The sequence below is a fragment of the Sycon ciliatum genome, chromosome 10 (genome assembly GCF_964019385.1).
Source record: "Sycon ciliatum chromosome 10, ocSycCili1.1, whole genome shotgun sequence".
NCBI classification, from domain to species: Eukaryota; Metazoa; Porifera; class Calcarea; order Leucosolenida; family Sycettidae; genus Sycon; species Sycon ciliatum.
In genome coordinates this window covers 18,485,321-18,503,760 of record NC_088652.1, presented here as the reverse complement: position 1 = coordinate 18,503,760, position 18,440 = coordinate 18,485,321, and the positions used below count along the sequence as shown (strand labels likewise).

The window sequence follows — 18,440 nt, the reverse complement described above, 5'->3', positions numbered from 1 at the left end:
ACACGATACGACAAAGACGGAGCGCAATCGCCACCACCGATTTTCTTTTCAAAACACAAGCTTTAATACTGGAGTAGTGACGCTGTAGCGATGTCAAATCGCGGACTGTCCAGTCATGGTGTCAGGAGGACCATCGATCTATCCAGTTCGAATGCCAATCCCCCCCCCCCCATGCGGTCGGGCAGGCATGTTCGGGAAATGGACTATCCACGTTTCTAACTAGTGAGAAGTTCGGACAGTCGCTGGCAAGGAGAACCCACAAAATGCTGGATCGCAAACTGATCACGCTACTTGCGGATGTTTTATCTTTCACATGGCACAGTCCGCTACAATCCAAACTCTCCCAGACCCAGGGACACATTACAGCCTAGATTATACTGACCAACGGCCAGCCATTCGTGCGGGAAGGAGAGATAAACGCCCTACAAGAAGAACAGCGAACAAAGAATCCTGCCTACAAAACAAACAACGGCCTACCAGTTCCACGGCGCACCACCGAGACCGAAGCTGAAGCTGAAGGCGTGCTTTAGTGTGATTCTCGGTAGCATCGCACCATGTACCAGCCCGAATCACAAAGCACAGCAAACTTGTTTTACGGCCGCGCTGTCTGGCAGTGGATCAACCAGAGGGTTCGTCGTCTGCCACTCTCTTCCTCACCTCCGGTAGACGGGTGAAACTGGGAGAATGTCATGTGCGTTGATGCTCTATGAAATCCAGTCGCGTCGCTCAAGTTTGCGCCTTGCATCATTTCGCAGCCCAGTGTTCGCAGGTCTAGGGCTCCGCAACGCCGGGCGCGTACTTGAGTGACGCGACTGGATTTCATTGAGCAACACTCGTACTTCAAACGCTGCAGTGTTATATATATATTTTTTTTATTAATGGATTCCCCAAAGGCCGAGGCCTAAGTCGAGGGGGTCTCCGTTCATGGCTTACTGGGAATATATCTGCAAAATAATAACATATAGATTGAGAAGAGGAAGGCTTATAACAAATGCGTACTGTAGAAATCGGCCATAACATTCGTTACTATGTTACAGTGTTCCGCGACCAGCCACCGGAAAACATCACCTACGGGTGCGAGACGGCCCGCGGCCACAATCACCAGTGTACTGTCACCAGAGTTCTACTGCGGCCTGCAAGTCAAGAAGGAGTCCTGACCAGGCTACGATCGAAGGTCGCATCGAATTCTCAGGTATCTTCGTCTGTCACTCTACCAAAAGCTAAAACTCGTTTCGGTCTCTTTTCAGTTTCTTTCATCGGTTCCGACGGTTGGAATGCACTCCCCGCTGCAGTCCGCTTATGCTCTTCACTGCACCTATTCCGTAATTCAGTACTTTCATTTCTAGGGTACTCTGTAAGAAGGCCTTAGGCCTGTGGGGATTGCCCTACCAAAAATTTGATAATAATAATAATAACAATTAAAAAATTGGTTGTGAGCAACACTGGCTCACACTCAAATCACTGCTTTTCACCAGAAAAATATTTTATTTCAACGTTTCGGTCATGAAATAACCATCATCAGGAATGAAGTGGGCACACCGGTTAGGATGGGTTAATAAATGAGGAGCGCTGCGAACTGATAACAAATCACACCTGCATGCACTATTACGAGAGAGAGAACAAAAGGACAAAACATCTCCAAAAAAAACCTGGTATAGAAATAACGCAATACGCGACAACTCTAAATATGGCACAGGTACAGGCAACAAACAGAATGTACATGTGCACTTGGTGCATGCAGACATGTACATGTACATGTAAATGCAGGCGCTAGCAACAACAGTAGTAGTAGTAACAGTGCACTAGTTCAAGGGGTGCAAGGGGTGCAAAACTACCACTATCCAGGGAAAGCGAGTATCAGGGCCAGAAATATGTACAAGGCAGTACTTCACCAGAGACTTCACAGGAGGTCCCACCCTGCGTTATTGTTTATGCTGGGGCTCGTGTCGCGAATTTGTATTGCTTCCCGTATTCTCCTCCTGGCCCGATCCGACTCAGTGGCAAGGACGCGAACCTCTGTGAATGCCGACTCGCCAAGCGGCAGTACCTCGCCGCCATGGTGAAGTCGGTAGTGCTCGCCCAGGGCTTTTCCAGATGTCTTGTTGCGTGAGTTATCATTGTGTTCTTTTGTTCGCGTTGCTACACTACGGCCAGTCTCTCCAACATACGTCTCCGAGCATTTGCAGGTCAGACGATAAACCACGTTGCGTCTTGTGCATTCTACCTCGCTCGATTGGCATGCAACGCAGGCGGCTTTAGGCCTTCCTCGTCGCCTTGGGGCAGCGGGATCCACCCACTTACGGCAGCAAGGTCCAGTGAGGCTGGACTTAGTGACGCTGTTGGAAAGCCTTGCATTTTTGTAGATTATCTGCACATTTAGGTTGTATTTGTTTAGAAGACGGTGGACCCTGTAGTGGATGGCATCCGTTTTGAATGGTAACTTCAACGTGGGTCGATAGTCTTTCTTTTGTTTAGCAGGTCGTCTGGCTCGTTCATGAGCAGTCGCGATAACTTTGTCAGGAAAGTTGTTGAATTTTAATGTGTCAATAACCTTTTGCTCACTTCGCTGGCGGGCTGCAGGATCAGGGTAAAGGCCCCCCCTTTCGGGCCGCGCGGAGGAATTCCGAAGACGCGATGGCGAGTTTTTGCTGTTGCGGAACGCACGAGTTGAAGTCTGAGACGAGGCCACTGTGGCAAGCTTTGCGGAACAGCTCGAATGATATTGCGCCCTCGGAGGAGACATGAATAGTCGTGTCCATAAAGTCAACCGACCCAGTTTCCTCCGAAGATTGATACGTGAACTTGATGCTCGCATTGGCGGTATTGAAGAATGCAATCAGCTGGCGGAGAAGCGCGGCCCCCAGTGTCCACAGCATAATGATGTCATCAATATAACGCTTGTAGAGTACGGGAGCACCAGGCGAGTTGACAAACAGCGAGGTTTCGAGGTCATGCATGAAGATAATCGCAAACGGGGGCGCTAGGTTGTTACCCATGGCGATGCCTTCCCTCTGGTGGTAGACCTTCTCACCAAATCTGAAATAATTGGATCTTAGAAGGAAGGTTAACAGCTCTTCGATCTGCTCCACGCTTAAACCAAATGTGTCAACAGACTCGATGTGCTGCTGCAGGACTCTAGCAACCGCCTCCACCCCTTCAGCGATATCGATACTTGGGTAAAGAGCGACCACGTCCATTGTAACGATGATGGTCCCCGCTGGGGCTTGTAGGTCGGGATACACTTGCCGGATATCCTCCAGTGCTTCCAGCGTGTTTTTCAGATGTGCTGAGACATATCTCAGGCATTGGTTGAGTATGCGCTCCAGTACAATAGAAATATTGGTCACCGGGCTATCAACAGCTGACACAACTGGCCGAAGCGGTACCGTGGCTTTGTGGTCTTTAGGCAGGCCATACATCTCCGGAAACCTGTTGTCGCCAGGGAGTATGGCTTGGTACAGGTCCTTCTCTAGTGTACCACCACAGACGCGTTGAAGGAGGGTGCGCGCGTTTGCGTCTGTTGACACATTTGGTTTAAGCGTGGAGCAGATCGAAGAGCTGTTAACCTTCCTTCTAAGATCCAATTATTTCAGATTTGGTGAGGTCTACCACCAGAGGGAAGGCATCGCCATAGGTAACAACCTAGCGCCCCCGTTTGCGATTACCTTCATGCATGACCTCGAAACCTCGCTGTTTGTCAACTCGCCTGGCGCTCCCGTACTCTACAAGCGTTATATTGATGACATCATTATGCTGTGGACACTGGGGGCCGCGCTTCTCCGCCAGCTGATTGCATTCCTCAATACCGCCAATGCGAGCATCAAGTTCACGTATCAATCTTCGGAGGAAACTGGGTCGGTTGACTTTATGGACACGACTATTCATGTCTCCTCCGAGGGCGCAATATCATTCGAGCTGTTCCGCAAAGCTTGCCACAGTGGCCTCGTCTCAGACTTCAACTCGTGCGTTCCGCAACAGCAAAAACTCGCCATCGCGTCTTCGGAATTCCTCCGCGCGGCCCGAAAGGCCCTTTCCTCTGATTCTGCAGCCCGCCAGCGAAGTGCGCAAAAGGTTATTGACACATTAAAATTCAACAACTTTCCTGACAAAGTTATCGCGACTGCTCATGAACGAGCCAGACGACCTGCTAAACAAAAGAAAGATTATCGATCCACGTTGAAGTTACCATTCAAAACGGATGCCATCCACTACAGGGTCCACCGTCTTCTAAACAAAATACAACCTAAATGTGCAGATAATCTACAAAAATGCAAGGCTTTCCAACAGCGTCACTAAGTCCAGCCTCACTGGACCTTGCTGCCGTAAGTGGGTGGATCCCGCTGCCCCAAGGCGACGAGGAAGGCCTAAAGCCGCCTGCGTTGCATGCCAATCGAGCGAGGTAGAATGCACAAGACGCAACGTGGTTTATCGTCTGACCTGCAAATGCTCGGAGACGTATGTTGGAGAGACTGGCCGTAGTGTAGCAACGCGAACAAAAGAACACAATGATAACTCACGCAACAAGACATCTGGAAAAGCCCTGGGCGAGCACTACCGACTTCACCATGGCGGCGAGGTACTGCCGCTTGGCGAGTCGGCATTCACAGAGGTTCGCGTCCTTGCCACTGAGTCGGATCGGGCCAGGAGGAGAATACGGGAAGCAATACAAATTCGCGACACGAGCCCCAGCATAAACAATAACGCAGGGTGGGACCTCCTGTGAAGTCTCTGGTGAAGTACTGCCTTGTACATATTTCTGGCCCTGATACTCGCTTTTCCTGGATAGTGGTGGTTTTGCACCCCTTGCACCCCTTGCACTAGTGCACTGTTACTACTACTACTGTTGTTGCTAGCGCCTGCATTTACATGTACATGTACATGTCTGCATGCACCAAGTGCACATGTACATTCTTTTTGTTGCCTGTACCTGTGCCATATTTAGAGTTGTCGCGTATTGCGTTATTTCTATACCAGGTTTTTTTTGGAGATGTTTTGTCCTTTTGTTCTCTCTCTCGTAATAGTGCATGCAGGTGTGATTTGTTATCAGTTCGCAGCGCTCCTCATTTATTAACCCATCCTAACCGGTGTGCCCACTTCATTTCTGATGATGGTTATTTCATGACCGAAACGTTGAAATAATTATTATTATTATTATTATTATTTTTTTTTTTTTTAATGGAGTGCAAGCCTCTTTTACGGGCAAAAATTAACACAATGTATTAAAATGCAATACAACATACACTGGAGAAGAAATCAGGAAAATAAAATATGAGCTCAAAAATGGAACGAAAAATAGCAAATACATGTAGAATCAAAACTCACGATGGAATCAAACTCACGATGGAATCAAACTCATGATGGAAACTACAACCCAATGAGTTGGAAAACCAACCACAGAATTAGATATTGGGAATAGAGTCAGACACAACAACAACCGAAATCAGTACACCAAAAATCTGTCCTACAAAAAACAAAGGAACAAGAAAAACAAGAAAGACGAAGTACAAAGAATCCCCAAAAAAGAGGGGAGAACGGGATGAAAGAGGACCGGAGAGCGGCAAACCCCAGGAGGACTTAGCGTCACGTAGTGGCGGGAATGCGGGCCTCCACAGAAACAGCATCCACATCCGCCGCCAGACCAGGTGCACGGAATGCACGGCGACTCCCACGAACCATCAGGACGGAGTCGCGGACAAGGCTGAAAGCCAGGTCCGTCCGCAGCTTTCCTATCACGAGGGGATAAGGCTGCGAGAGCTTGGTGGAGAGCTTCGTTCCGAGCAGCTTCAGGAACCGGGTGGCCTCCTTCGCCAGGGCACCAGCAGAAGACAGGACGATCGGGGTGAACGACGCGTGCTCAACTTCCCGGATCCGGGCACCGTATGCCGACTGCTTCTGACGCTCGTGCCATTGGAACACCTCAGCCAGCGGGCGAGATCGGTACGACTGTGCGTTGGGATAGAACACCCTTACATCAAAAAATGCATCAGTCTGTACCGACCAAAACCCCCTGGCCTTGATGTCTGGTCTGGCGTCGTCCGCAGTGAGCAGGGCAGGACCATGGTCAAACGTGCGGACCGTCGGTAGAGGTTGCAGCGGTGGCTCCAGCTGCACATCCTCAGACACTTGAGAAAGAAGTTGGCCCAGGTAGTTGCGGACATGGTTGTGCCGGTGGATGGGATAGCCGCCCAACTTGCAGATCATTGCGTGGTCGATGGTGAACGGCCGGCCGCATGGACACTCGGTAGGTGAACCGTGGATGGTGAGGCCATACCGAATGCATAGGGCATCAACGAAGGACCGCCGGTCGAGGTATTATTATTATTATTATTATTATTATTATTATTATTATTATTATTATTATTATTATTATTATTATTATTATTATTATTATTATTATTATTATTATTATTATTATTATTATTATTATTATTATTATTATTATTATTATTTATTCATATTTTGATAGGGCAATCCCCACAGACTCAAGGTCTTCTTACGGGGTACCCTAAGAATGAAAGTAATGCATGGCGAAATAGGGATGGCGATGCAGCAGTGCGGATATCAGATGGAGCACTATTCCATCTGTCTGCAGCCAAATAAGAGAGAGAAAACAGACCGTAGCGTGAATAAACTCGGGGTAAAACAAGACCATTGGAGGAGTGAAGGCGGGTCCGACATTGCAAAGTGTTAGCTGCTGAAGAGCGAAGTACAAAGAGGTCTCGAAGAAGGACATTGGTCTGGCCTAGGACGCAACGGAAAACAACTGAGTACAATTTTAAACTGAAGCGGACTGAAATTGGCATTAAAGAGAAGCGTGCGAGAATTGGGGCTGAATGGGAGGACGAGGGGTAACCAAACACTATCCGTAATGCACGTTTACTGATCTTGATCAGGTTATCATATTCTGTGGTGCGAAGACAGTGTACATATGCATTACTCGCATACTCAAGAGTGGATTGTATGAAGGATAAGTAGAATGTACGTTTCGCTCGGGTGGTCAGGAGGCGACGTGTTCTGTACATGGTACTTAGCTTGGCGCCAACTTTCCTCCGGAGGGCTGCAACTTGTGGTTTAAAGGATAGATGTTCAACAATGACCAAGCCAAGGTATTTTACGCTCAAAGCTGAGGAAATACTAATACCGTTGAGCATTAGGGGGCGGCTAGCCGGAGTGGTCGGAGTACGGATATGCATGTACTGAGTCTTTGCGGTATTGAGTTTGAGACCACGCTCAGAGAGATAATAGGCAACGTGAGCAATGTATCTTTCCAAGGTAACTACGGCTTGCTCTGCACATGAATTGGCAGCGTATAGTGTAATGTCATCTGCATACAGCAACGTGGTCGACTGCTTAACATGGCAGGGAAGGGAGCGGGTGTAAATCGTGAATAATAGTGGTCCCAGGACGGACCCTTGTGGGATGCCACGGGTGCAGTGGTATGGCTCCCCTGGGGAAGACTGAGGAGTTACGACTCTCTGGGTTCGGTCTGCTAGGTAGCTCTGAAACCAGGAGAGAACTGTGTCTCCAAGGCCACAATCAAATAGTTCAGAGACTAGAAGTGTGTGATCTACACAGTCAAACGCTTTACTTAGATCAAGGAAAGAAGCTGCTACGCACTGGCCTTTATCTAGACACCTGTGCCAACGGTCGACACAGAAGGTGAGAGCATCCTCGCAGGAGTGGGAACGCCGGTATGCAAATTGTTGAGGCGGTAAAAGGTCAGGCTCAGATTGTATATATGTCTGCAGCTGTTCGTAGACAACGCGCTCCAATATCTTCGATGCCACAAGCAATAGGGATATCGGACGGTAATTGGCTGCCTGGGTGCGATCTCCTTTCTTGAACACTGGACAGATGTCTGCTGCTTTGAAGCCCGTGGGGAATTGTCCTTTTTGAAGAGACTCGTTGACGATAGTAGTGAGGGAACTAGCAATGTACTCATGGTTATTCTTCAGGATGACTGGTGGTAGCCCATCGGAGCCGGTAGCCTTCCACGTTTTCAAACGTCTGAGCATACTGGAGATGGTGTTTACAGAGACTGGCTTGAAGGATATGAAGGCTCGCTGGATTGGTGGCCCAGCGGGTCGTCTGGCAGCTGAAGTAGAGGAGTCTGGGCTGGTGACCTGCGCTTCAAATACCGTGGTCAGGGCAGACGGGTCGACGGGAAGAGTAGCTGGGAGCTTATGGCGACCTAGAAGGCGGTTCAGTACTTTCCACTGAGCATGTGCGTTTGCGGCATTCGATGAGAACTGGCGGATGTAATAAGCTTCTCTCAGCCTACGGTTGAGAAGAGTTCCAGCGCGTCTGGCAGCACGGAAATCTTGTCGAAGACGCTGTGTTTTTGCAGTGATTAACTTTTATCCTCGTTATGTCATGGGTAACTTTAATGAAAATAAAATATTTTTCTGGTGAAAAGCAGTGATTTGAGTGTGAGCCAGTGTTGCTCACAACCAATTTTTTAATTATGAAGCTGCGTGATGCGTCCTACAAGATTTTAAATAATAATAATAATAATAATACCTGGTCCACGCTAGTATAGGGTTTTACGTCGGGCCCTAGACGAAATATATAGAAATGACGTAATGACAGTAGCGAGTCAGGTCGCTACACTAGGTCGATTTTTCGGTCGATACTGGAGTCGTACGAGAAATCCTCAAGATCGGCGCGAAAATTGCCCAGTGTGGACGGTGTTGTCGCACGCCTTCCCCACAAATTTGTGTGAGTGTGTGTATGTCCCCAGTAGGCCAATTTCATGTGGCAGTCGGTATCGGATCATCGGCCGGAAAGCCTTGTAGCGGGGACCAGGTAGGAGGTCGATCTTCTGCCGTACTCTGGTTAGGGATAAGCGGATTATGCCGGCATAGTTTTTGGCATAATCAGGTCCTTTTTGAGAAGGAGCATAAAATTACATCCGAAAAACAAGGGCAGATGCCCAATGAGGCTGTTATATACACACCTGCTATTCAAGGACCATACATTAGCCCTTTTCCCAAAGGTGCTCTTTTAATTCGCAATTAGTGCTTTTCGCGTCCCTCAAAATATGCTGAAAAAGTGCTCTTTTTTCAGTGAAAACAGGCAAAAAGTGCTCTTTTTTCAGTGAAGCACAGCCATGATACATGTTCAGATATGAACCCAAGCTGCGAAATGAATACGCACTCTTCCATTTATGGGTCCACGAAAGGCAAAACAGGAAGTAAAGTTCAAAAAACCCACTTTTTACAGCATTGTGTACACCGGGTACAAGCTTCACCTACTTGTTGCCCCCCCCCCCCCTCCCTCCAAATAAAAGCGGCGTGCCAAGGCCCATATCAAGCACTCAGGATCGGAAACTGTGATCACATGCATGAGCAAACCGATTTTAGCACTTTTTCAGCTCAAAAAAGCTCAAAAAGGGCGATATTCACCAAAAAACGCAATAAAGGGCGAAAGAAACGGGCTTTTCCGAAAAGGGCGAAAAAACGGGGGAGCACCTTTGGGAAAGGGCTACCATACATAGCGCTTCTTGTAGATTTTTGGAATAATATATTGTATTAGCAGCCATGGATATCTCGGCCTTCTTACCAGCAATGGCTTCAGACTCGGCAGCGCTTGTTGTTGCTGAGGCAAGAATCTCAGCTTGAGGCTTACATTATTAATTTTACTATATCTGTCAAGTGTCATTGTACGTGATCATCACCGCGTGCGCTCGATCTCATCATTGATTGTTTTTATTTCTGTTTGCCCGTACAAGAGGCTTTGAGTTATTGTGTTTAAAAAAACTATAGGATATCACCCAAAAGTTCAGCGTTTGCTTGTGAATTTGGTATTCCTCTTGCCTATTATTGCCTTGTACTTCCACAAAGCTCCCACTCCACATCATGACAATAGTCTGAGTCCTTTTTTCATGACGATTATCGGTTCTTTTTGTCTTTTGGTGAAGCATATAAAGCATAGTTGCCTGTTTTCTCGGGCATCCTGCGAGCATCCGCTGGAGCATAATCTGGTCATTTTCCGAGCATAATCTGCTTACCCCTAACTCTGGTTTCCAGATCTCGCGAGCATGCACAGTCCATACCAGGCAATTTTTGCGCCGATCTTGAGAATCTATAGTACGATTCCAGAATCGGCCGAAAAATCGGTCCAGTGTGGACCCGGCTTTGGTCGGACAGTAAAACTGCAACTCTGAAGTGGGGGGGGGGGGGGGGGTAGGCCTCAGCGGCTAATGCTAGTTTTTTTGGGCAAAAATGCTTTTGGCAATGCTAGTTATTTTGGTTGCTAATGCTAGGTTGAGTGCTCGTTTGCAGCATTAATGCTAGTTTCAGCACCAATAAAAAGGAAAGAAAATGGTGTACAGAAATACTTTTTCGGATGGTCTTGTGTCTAATTTCATTGTAGACACGATCAGATGAAACAGGGCACCATGGTAAATTAAAGATAGAAATGTGATACTAGTAGTCGATACACGGTGGACAATGTCTGGCAACTATCTTCGTGTCCCATTACAGCTTGGGAACTCACAGCTCATGGCCGAGCCGACCGCGGTTGTACTGGAGCATGAGCTCCACTTCCAGGTGGTCTGTCAGTGTTGAGGCTTGCTAAGGGTGCACCCTTTGGGGTTTTCTTGAAATAAACTTTTTTGAATTTTTCCACTCGACCATGCTGAAATACGGCCAAAGTCATACCTGCGCAGGAAAGCTCGCCCCTCCGCGACGTCTCCTCAGCAATTTCTACTCCAACACTACTCCCAAGGCCGCAGAACAAAGTGTAGTGTTGACTCTGACAAGGAAAAGCAGCGGTGATCACTTGTCACTCCAAACGACAAGCTTCTCCTTGCGCCACCAATAATGTTTTGTGCGACTGTTGATGCAAAAGTGACTGAAGGCCTGAGCGCAGTTTTTGAATCTTATTGCAAGATGCACGGTGAAATCACGTGCCTTGTGACGCAAGAATGCCAAGTCGCGTGGATCACGGCATGTGTGTAGCGTAGGTTTGGCGCTTCCAAATAGGCACCCTTAGCATTGAGACGATAACGCTAGCGGTAACGGTATTTTGACTGTGGCCGGACCAAGAGTACCCATTTTGTTACTGTATGGCATATATGTACCCTTGAATCCTGTTGTGCACTTGCTGTGTGCCAGAAGAGGCCCAGACCCCATAATTGGTGCAAACATTACCATATGGGTCATTGCAGCGTATGCCTTGGAAAGGTTTTTAGCCCCCAGGCCCCTTTTAATGCTTTTTACCCCATAAAACCTGCTTGCAATGCTAGAGCAATGCTAGTTTCCAAAAAAGGCCTTTAATGCTACTTTTAATGCTAGCATTAGCCGCTGAGGCCTAGGGGGGGGGGGGGGGGGGGGTGGGACGAGCCCCATCTGGACCCGCCACTGGAAACGGCGATTTACTGAAATCACAATACATGTTCGTTGAAAGCGTCTGTTTCTGTATTCGATTTTAGTAAATCGGAAAGCAATCATTCACTTCACTCTTGTCTGAATGCGACACTTGTCTTTGTACTTGTACAGAGGCTGGATTCTAGTTTTACCAAGTCCATGCCTAGACTGCACTGAACAACATGCACGGCTTGAGAGGTAAATGGATACCTATCATGGGAGTCTCACCAAACCAATAGAATAATGAAAATAAAATTATGTGTGGAGTGGATAAAACTCAAAATCTGAGATGTTAAGTCAAAGGAGAGGAAGAACATCAATAGATTGAGAACCAGGTGACTACGTACATGTACATGTACATGGATATGCTGACTGTCAGCTCAACGAGCGTCTTAGAGAAGTGTGAATAGCAGAGCCTAGCTGGAGTATCATAAAGCCCGGGAGGGGTTGAAGGTGAGGAAACATTGCATAGAAAGAGGAAGCGTGGGAGAGAAAGAAAAATAGAGGATGCTTGCGAGAATGAGATACTGAGGGGGGGGGGGGGGGATGTACACAACGCATGAGCCTAAAGAAGTTTGAGCTTGTAAACGCGTGGCGGATCATCTCTTTCCGGTGCAAGATTTCCAAAAGCAATGAGATGACCGTCAAAAGCAGACAGATACGGTCCTATGGCTAATGATGGTAAAGGAGGCAATTGCTTGACTACACTTGATGCCAGATCTATGGAGTAACATTCGCGGTGGGTCTTCCTCGGATCATGGTCACGGTTAGCAATGAATAGTTTGCCATTATATGCAGTGACCGTGGCACCATGAAGCTCCTTCCTGATTGGTGGATAGATCGATGAACGCACCCAGTGCATTGCAAGCGTACTGCTATCCGTGTGAAGCGAGTACACGGGAAAGTCTTTCGCCGTCTCGTTGAAACCGCCGGCGAGATAAACATCACCGTTGTACGGAAATATGTTGGCATGGCTCGTTGCCTGCGGGAGGACGGGCAGGAGACTTCCGCCTCTGCTGTCGCTATTTTCCCAATCTGAAGAGAGTGTGCTGCTGGAGCTGCTGTTGATTGTCACACGGCTGCAGTACGAGATACGCTTGTTGTCATGAATGCCACCGCAGAGGAGAACGATAGTGTCGGACACGTACATCGCTGGATGAGGCTGCGAGAACGGGCTTACCGTCGACACCACTCTCACACCCTCGCGCGCAACAATGTACACACTGTTGTCAATACTGTCAGATTTTCCTGCGTACATATATATGTGTTGTGTACTAGCATAGACAGCCTGACAAAGCTCCAGATGCTTAGGTACTTCCACTGCATGCCAGGCGACACCAAGTGCTGCTTCAACATCACCTGTGTACGAGATTCTCAGCTCGTCACTGTCAGGCGTGAAGAAGCAGAACAGAGCTCCGCGGAATACAACAGCGTACAGAATGTTGAACAGACTGGTCTCCCAGGGAGCGGCAATTTCTTTCCACTACGAGAGAGAGAGAGAGAGAGAGAGAGAGAGAGAGAGAGAGAGAGAGAGAGAGAGAGAGAGAGAGAGAGAGAGAGAGAGACGCACACACACGCACACATATACACATATAATATACAGTCATATACATATACATAATTATAGAAATATGTGATCAGGATTTCTTAATTGTGACACAGGCAGAGAAAACATGACGCGAAGCAGGTTCCCAAGCCTGCATAATACACGTACTGTACTTTGCTTTGACAAGAGTTGATCCACCTTGTCAAAGGAGTCAATATTCTGCGGCGCTACTTCGTTGATTGATTCGTAAAAAAAAATTAAGGGATACAATAATGTACCCCAAAGGCTAGAGCCCATCGAGGATGTTTCCACAGTGAAATATAATGCTGATTTGATAGCAGATACTTATGTCCTGGGTGGAGGAGAATTACAGTAAAAGTCAAGTGATACATTTACATGCAAATGACACAATGTAGGAACTGATACTTTATGTACAGCGATAATAATAACTTTTAAAATTAACCACTTTAAAGCACTATATGTAACCATGGTAACTATTTACCTGTGGTGCAAACGGCGACACGGCTGAAGCTACTGTGTCCTGCGCAATAAACATCTGTGGTCCCGCCCAGTTCCAGAAGAGCCACAATAGAAGTGCCAGGATCACGATTACTATGGCCGTCATCATTTCTTGCTTGGATACCGACACCCAGTCCAATGTCTATTTGAACAGGATTGTTACACAGTGGGCGACAGGAAGAAGAGAAGAACAACGACAATAACAGCAATGACCGGGTATGAAGGCCCTATGAAGTTAAGTCGATACGAATATTGCGAACATACCACCTTGCAGCACCAATGCACCGCCTGTACTGCATGCTCCATCCGACGATGTGGGTGTCATGGGGTTTCTTTTGTGTCACTCGGGCAAATGTAAGCTCAGGCTGAGAATGGTTATTGAGGCCAGGGGGGGGGGGGGGGGGGGGGGGGGGGCGGCGGAAAGTTCGCAAAAATCAGGAAACAGTTTGAAACTTGAAAAACCTAAACCAGCTAACTGGCATGGCGTAGACAGGTTGTGAATGAGAGAAGCTCTTCATAAAGCGTGTAGCGTTTCAAGCGCCTTCCGATAATTGTTTTCCCGTTGATGTTTCACGGCTTTCTAGTCCCTTTTGGTGTGCAAGTCCATGATACAGCACAGCACTCGTCAGGGCAACCACCATACTATGGTATAAACCTCATTTCACTGCATTCATGTATCGCTTTACTTCTGCATTGGCATTTCTTCAAACCATTAATTAGATCTATAAAAGGACTCGTGTCTAACCTGTAGTTGCCACCCTGAGCTGTCTATCTCTTACCTGCTCAAGCAGAGTTGTGTTAGGAGCCAGCGGCCGTTCCTGTTGCTGCTGTCTCGGTGGGGTATTCTGCTGCCGTCTCCGCGGCTGAGACGTAGCACTGGCATCCGCAACCGTCTTCTCGATCTGAGCAGGCATTAGTGATCATTGATGTATTCGTTGGCATGGTGACAGAGCAGCAAAACAGCTCATAGACACTGGGCTATGTATTGGCAGTGCGCGACTAGCTACTGCAGTGTTTAGGCTTTGGTGCAAGGGACATTAAATAAAGTGACTACAAAGTCATTGTATAGGTCGTGTGCACTGCAATCAATTTTAAAGAAAAGGGTGTTTGTCAACCGACAACCGCTCTATTCAGTTGCTATTCACACTCGGCGCATGCGCTGGATGAAAATTCTTTCTTTGTGATGTCGAAAACTATGATGTTTCGGGCAGTCACCCATCAGTCAGAACAATGATGTTCTGATGATGGGTGACTGCCCGAAACGACATCACAGATATAGAATTATCCATCCAATGCAGTTGCGTGATGTCCACCACTTTGTTAGTGTAAAGTAAGTAGTAAAGTTTGCACGTCCGTGTTACAACCGGCTATACAATTGTGATGAGAAACACAATCAGTTTAGGAAGTTTCGCTCGTGCCAGGCCACCACCATGCCTGTAATACCAGGGTGGCAGATGCAGCGCCTAACGGCGAGGGTGAGGTGGCAACTCTCACAACCAATGCCCAACAAGGGGCAAACCTCGTTATCTGCATCCATGTTACCCTCACTCCGAGTAGTGAGTACCCATGCAGTTGACCGTGAGTGTCGGCAGAGTTCCTTGCATGTATAGTGGTTCACGCATGCATCACCGCATTTTTTCGCACAGTACACGCTCCCTGCTCCCAGCGCGGGTCTCGAACTCAGGACCTTGTGATTCGCAGGCAAGCCCACAACCACTCGGCCCAAGCGCTGGTACAATGAGTTTTAGGACAGAAATAGAGGAGGCTTGGCGGGGAGGGGGGGGGGGGAGGAGAGGAGTGGGGGTGGAGGGGAGGGTGAGCGCGTCAGTGGACTCCAACAATTGTGGCAAAGATGTGGTCACCGCAATGTGGTCACCATAAGTAAGTGGGAACAAGCCGATTTCAAACGTGCCTCGATATCATTTTAGTCGTTGAGGTGTGCATGTGAATTTGCGCCTCCAGGGGACTGTTGAAAGGCGTCCTCGACTCCTCGATTTCAAGTCACGTGTTTCCACATGTTCCAGGACAATACCCACAGCTCATCACATGGCGGTCATACTCCACGCTGGTGCCCCGTTGTGCCTGAGAAGCACCTGTTCTATTACACTAGGTCACAGGTCTCTCTCTCTCTCCCTCCCTCTCTCTCTCTCTCTTTCTCTCTCTCTCTCTCTCTCTCTCTCTCTCTCTCTCTCTCTCTCTCTCTCTCTCTCAAGAAAGGTCAGAGAAACATGTGTTGCTGTTGTTGTTGTCGTCGTCGCCGTTGTAATCTTTGCCTTTGTTTTAAGCCTAAGGTGAAGTGAATGCGGTGAAAATTGATCCAGATATGCGCAAAATGTATTTTTCAGACACAGATATTTGACAGATCGCGTACAATATACATTGACACAATACGTATGGTTTTTTTCTCTCCAAAACATGGTGCCGCTGCTATTCCTCCGCTAGAGATCGCCCGCACACGTGCTATGCTGCATGAATACAGCCTCTCCAAACTGCACGATCCTGGACCATCATGGAGAGTTCATCAAGATGGTGCACATATATGATGTAGTTTTAGTGTATCAAGGGCCCAGATTCGGCGAATGCTCTATAATTATACTTGTGCATGCGTAGAAACACACAAAACTTACTGTGTCTTGCTCAGGCTTGTCTTCAGCTTCACCCAGCCAGCGCAGTATGTGCTCATGTAGCTCGAAGGCTGACGGACGTTGCGTCGGATCATTGGAGAGACATCGCAATATGATCGGCTTCAACACGTGACAATCATCAAGACGATCCAGCTCGGCCTTTCGTCGCTCCACTTCCGGTATTGGCACTTTCTTGCCGTCGGCATTTTCTCTGAAGTAGGGCGCCAGGCGAATCTGAGGATCGGGCAATCGACCTGTCAGGACGGCTGTTGCAAGGACACCGAAAGCAAAGATGTCGATGCTCGAATCATAGTCCACACACTGACCTTCAGCTGCGGACCAGGGGAATGTTTCCGGTGCCATGTATATGCAGTTTCCCGGCGTAGATGTCAGCTTACCGCCCGTGCCCGACCCGTTGTCATGGTAAAGCAGGGATATTCCGACGTCAGTGATCTTGACCGAGTCCCCGGCCTGTGTTAGTAAGACGTTTGCCAGCGTGAGGTCACGATGAATGAAATGACGCATGTGCAGGTAGTGAAGGCCAGCCGCCACGTCACGCAGATACCCATGCATTCGCGAGTCGCCACCGCGGATGCCACTGACCTGGGAAGGTGGGCCAATTGCGTCATGCAAGTTACTAGCAAGCAATTCCATCACGATAAGTGGGATATTGCCCTTGCTCCTGGCCAGTCCAATCACCTGCCCGATGTTGGGGTGCTGCAGCATCGACATGCGCTTGAACTCTGCGCCGAATTTCAGCATGTTGGCCTTATGCTCCGGGTGATCTGCGTGTACTCGAACCGGATTGGGTAGTTTGATGGCCACGTGCAAGCCTAGGTCTGGATGCCATGTTCGATACACCCATGCGTGCATCCCTGAGGCAATCAGGTCACACGTGGACATGTCAAAATCAATGTCGCCCAGAAAGCACACATCGGCGACGTTCAGCCCAAGCAGGCTGAAGAACCGATCAGAATCCTGCATCGCCCGCATCTCACTCTCAGTCTTCGGTTCGTGCTGGACTAGCACGGGCCGCGGTGGAGCACTAACAGTAACACCGCAGTAAAGCTACACAATGTAGTAGATCTACGGCCGGGCAGACTGTACCGCTCCTGATTATCTACATAGCGTGCAGCAGCTAGCAGCAGGAGTCGCTATCGTGGTGTGAGACTAGCTGGGCTCTCCACTCCAGTAATCCTGTCCAAATAATCTAATCCTAGTTTATCAACGGGTATCGGCAAGAATCAAAGAGCCCAGACGCGCGTGTGCGGCTGCAATCGATACCCACACTAACAAAACTAGTCTTACAGACTCGGTGGAGATAGGAAATATCGACACTACTTCGGGAGAAAACAAAATTTCACTATACTACATAGCACTAGTATTCGATCTGTCACTGAACCCGATCTTCACATTAGTAATCATGGAAAATAGAAGAAGAAACACAAGGAAACGAGTTACGAAGCAACTATCGATATAATCTCCACGATGCATGATGCATGATTGTAGATCTACATAATGCATAATGAGACGTGTCTTGCATGGCAAAGACAAGACTAGTCAAGTCACAGTGCTGGCAACTGAAATCCGACCCCCTGGGCGGCGCGGCGCCCCGCCCAGGGGCTCGGATTTCAGTTGCCAGCACTGTACTATCTTCTTTACTTATAAAAGAGAGGCACCTGTGACGTGTGTCTGTGTGTGTGTGTGTCACGCTCCTTATAAAGAAGAGGCACCTGTGACGTGTGTTTTTGTGTCACGCTGAAGCGCTGCGGAGCAGCGCTGCCCTGAGCACGCGAAGCGTGCGAACAGTGTAGCACAGTGTAGCTAGCTAGCGGCCGGCCGCAGAAGCACTGAGCACGCGAAGCGTGCGAATCGTGTAGCTAGCGGAAGCAGCCACAGAAGCACTGAGCACGCGAAGCGTTCGAATCGTGTAGCCACCACCGGTACCACGCGCACGCGAAGCGTGCGAACAGTGTAGGTACGGTGGTACTGGTAGCGCTTATACTTATACATGTAGCAGACACGATCAGTAGATCTACGAGTAGCAGTAGCAGCCGCGCGCAGAAGCACTGAGCACGCGAAGCGTGCGAATCATGTAGCCACCTACAGTCCATTCAGAAAAAAATGAACTTCTACTTTTGGCCATAAATGGGTCAAACGTTGAGTTTTTTTAGAATTTTTTTCTGCAATCCCATATGGAATCCTCTTTCAATCAGGGAGTCGTAAAATACCGGTATTTTACGACTCCCTGCTTCCAATTATGTTTCTGAAGTTTTTTTGTCCAAAAAGCAAGCCATAGCAAGAATAGGATTTCGGCCAGGTTTTGCCCCAAAAGCACTGGGATAACCATCAAAATCCAGGCCGTTTGACCCCGCCTGCAAC

The 18,440-nt window shown here is 48.3% G+C and overlaps 2 protein-coding genes across 2 annotated transcripts; both read right to left on the bottom strand.

The window, feature by feature from the left end:
- Positions 1-2,582: 2,582 nt before the first annotated feature.
- LOC135826718 (uncharacterized) lies at positions 2,583-3,419 on the bottom strand. Its single transcript, XM_065339320.1, has one exon. It carries the CDS (start codon positions 3,417-3,419, stop codon positions 2,583-2,585), a length of 837 nt encoding a protein of 278 aa, XP_065195392.1.
- An 8,141-nt stretch (positions 3,420-11,560) lies between these two features.
- LOC135825590 (uncharacterized) lies at positions 11,561-17,522 on the bottom strand. Its single transcript, XM_065338199.1, has 4 exons — positions 16,062-17,522; positions 14,214-14,336; positions 13,418-13,576; positions 11,561-12,852 (listed from the first exon to the last, which is right to left on the bottom strand). The coding sequence occupies exons 1-4, from the start codon at positions 17,049-17,051 to the stop codon at positions 11,935-11,937; spliced, it is 2,190 nt and encodes a 729-aa protein (XP_065194271.1). The 5' UTR covers positions 17,052-17,522; the 3' UTR covers positions 11,561-11,934.
- Between the last annotated feature and the right edge of the window lie 918 nt (positions 17,523-18,440).

Coding starts and splice junctions, on each gene's coding strand:
- LOC135825590 (XM_065338199.1), bottom strand. CDS start 17,051: ATGCGGGCGATGCAGGATTCTGATCGGTTCTTCAGCCTGCTTGGGCTG. Junction 13,577..14,213: donor ACACAACTCTGCTTGAGCAG/GTAAGAGATAGA, acceptor CTGTTCAAATAG/ACATTGGACTGGGTGTCGGT. Junction 12,853..13,417: donor TGTCGCCGTTTGCACCACAG/GTAAATAGTTAC, acceptor TCTCTCTCGTAG/TGGAAAGAAATTGCCGCTCC.
- LOC135826718 (XM_065339320.1), bottom strand. CDS start 3,419: ATGTATGGCCTGCCTAAAGACCACAAAGCCACGGTACCGCTTCGGCCA.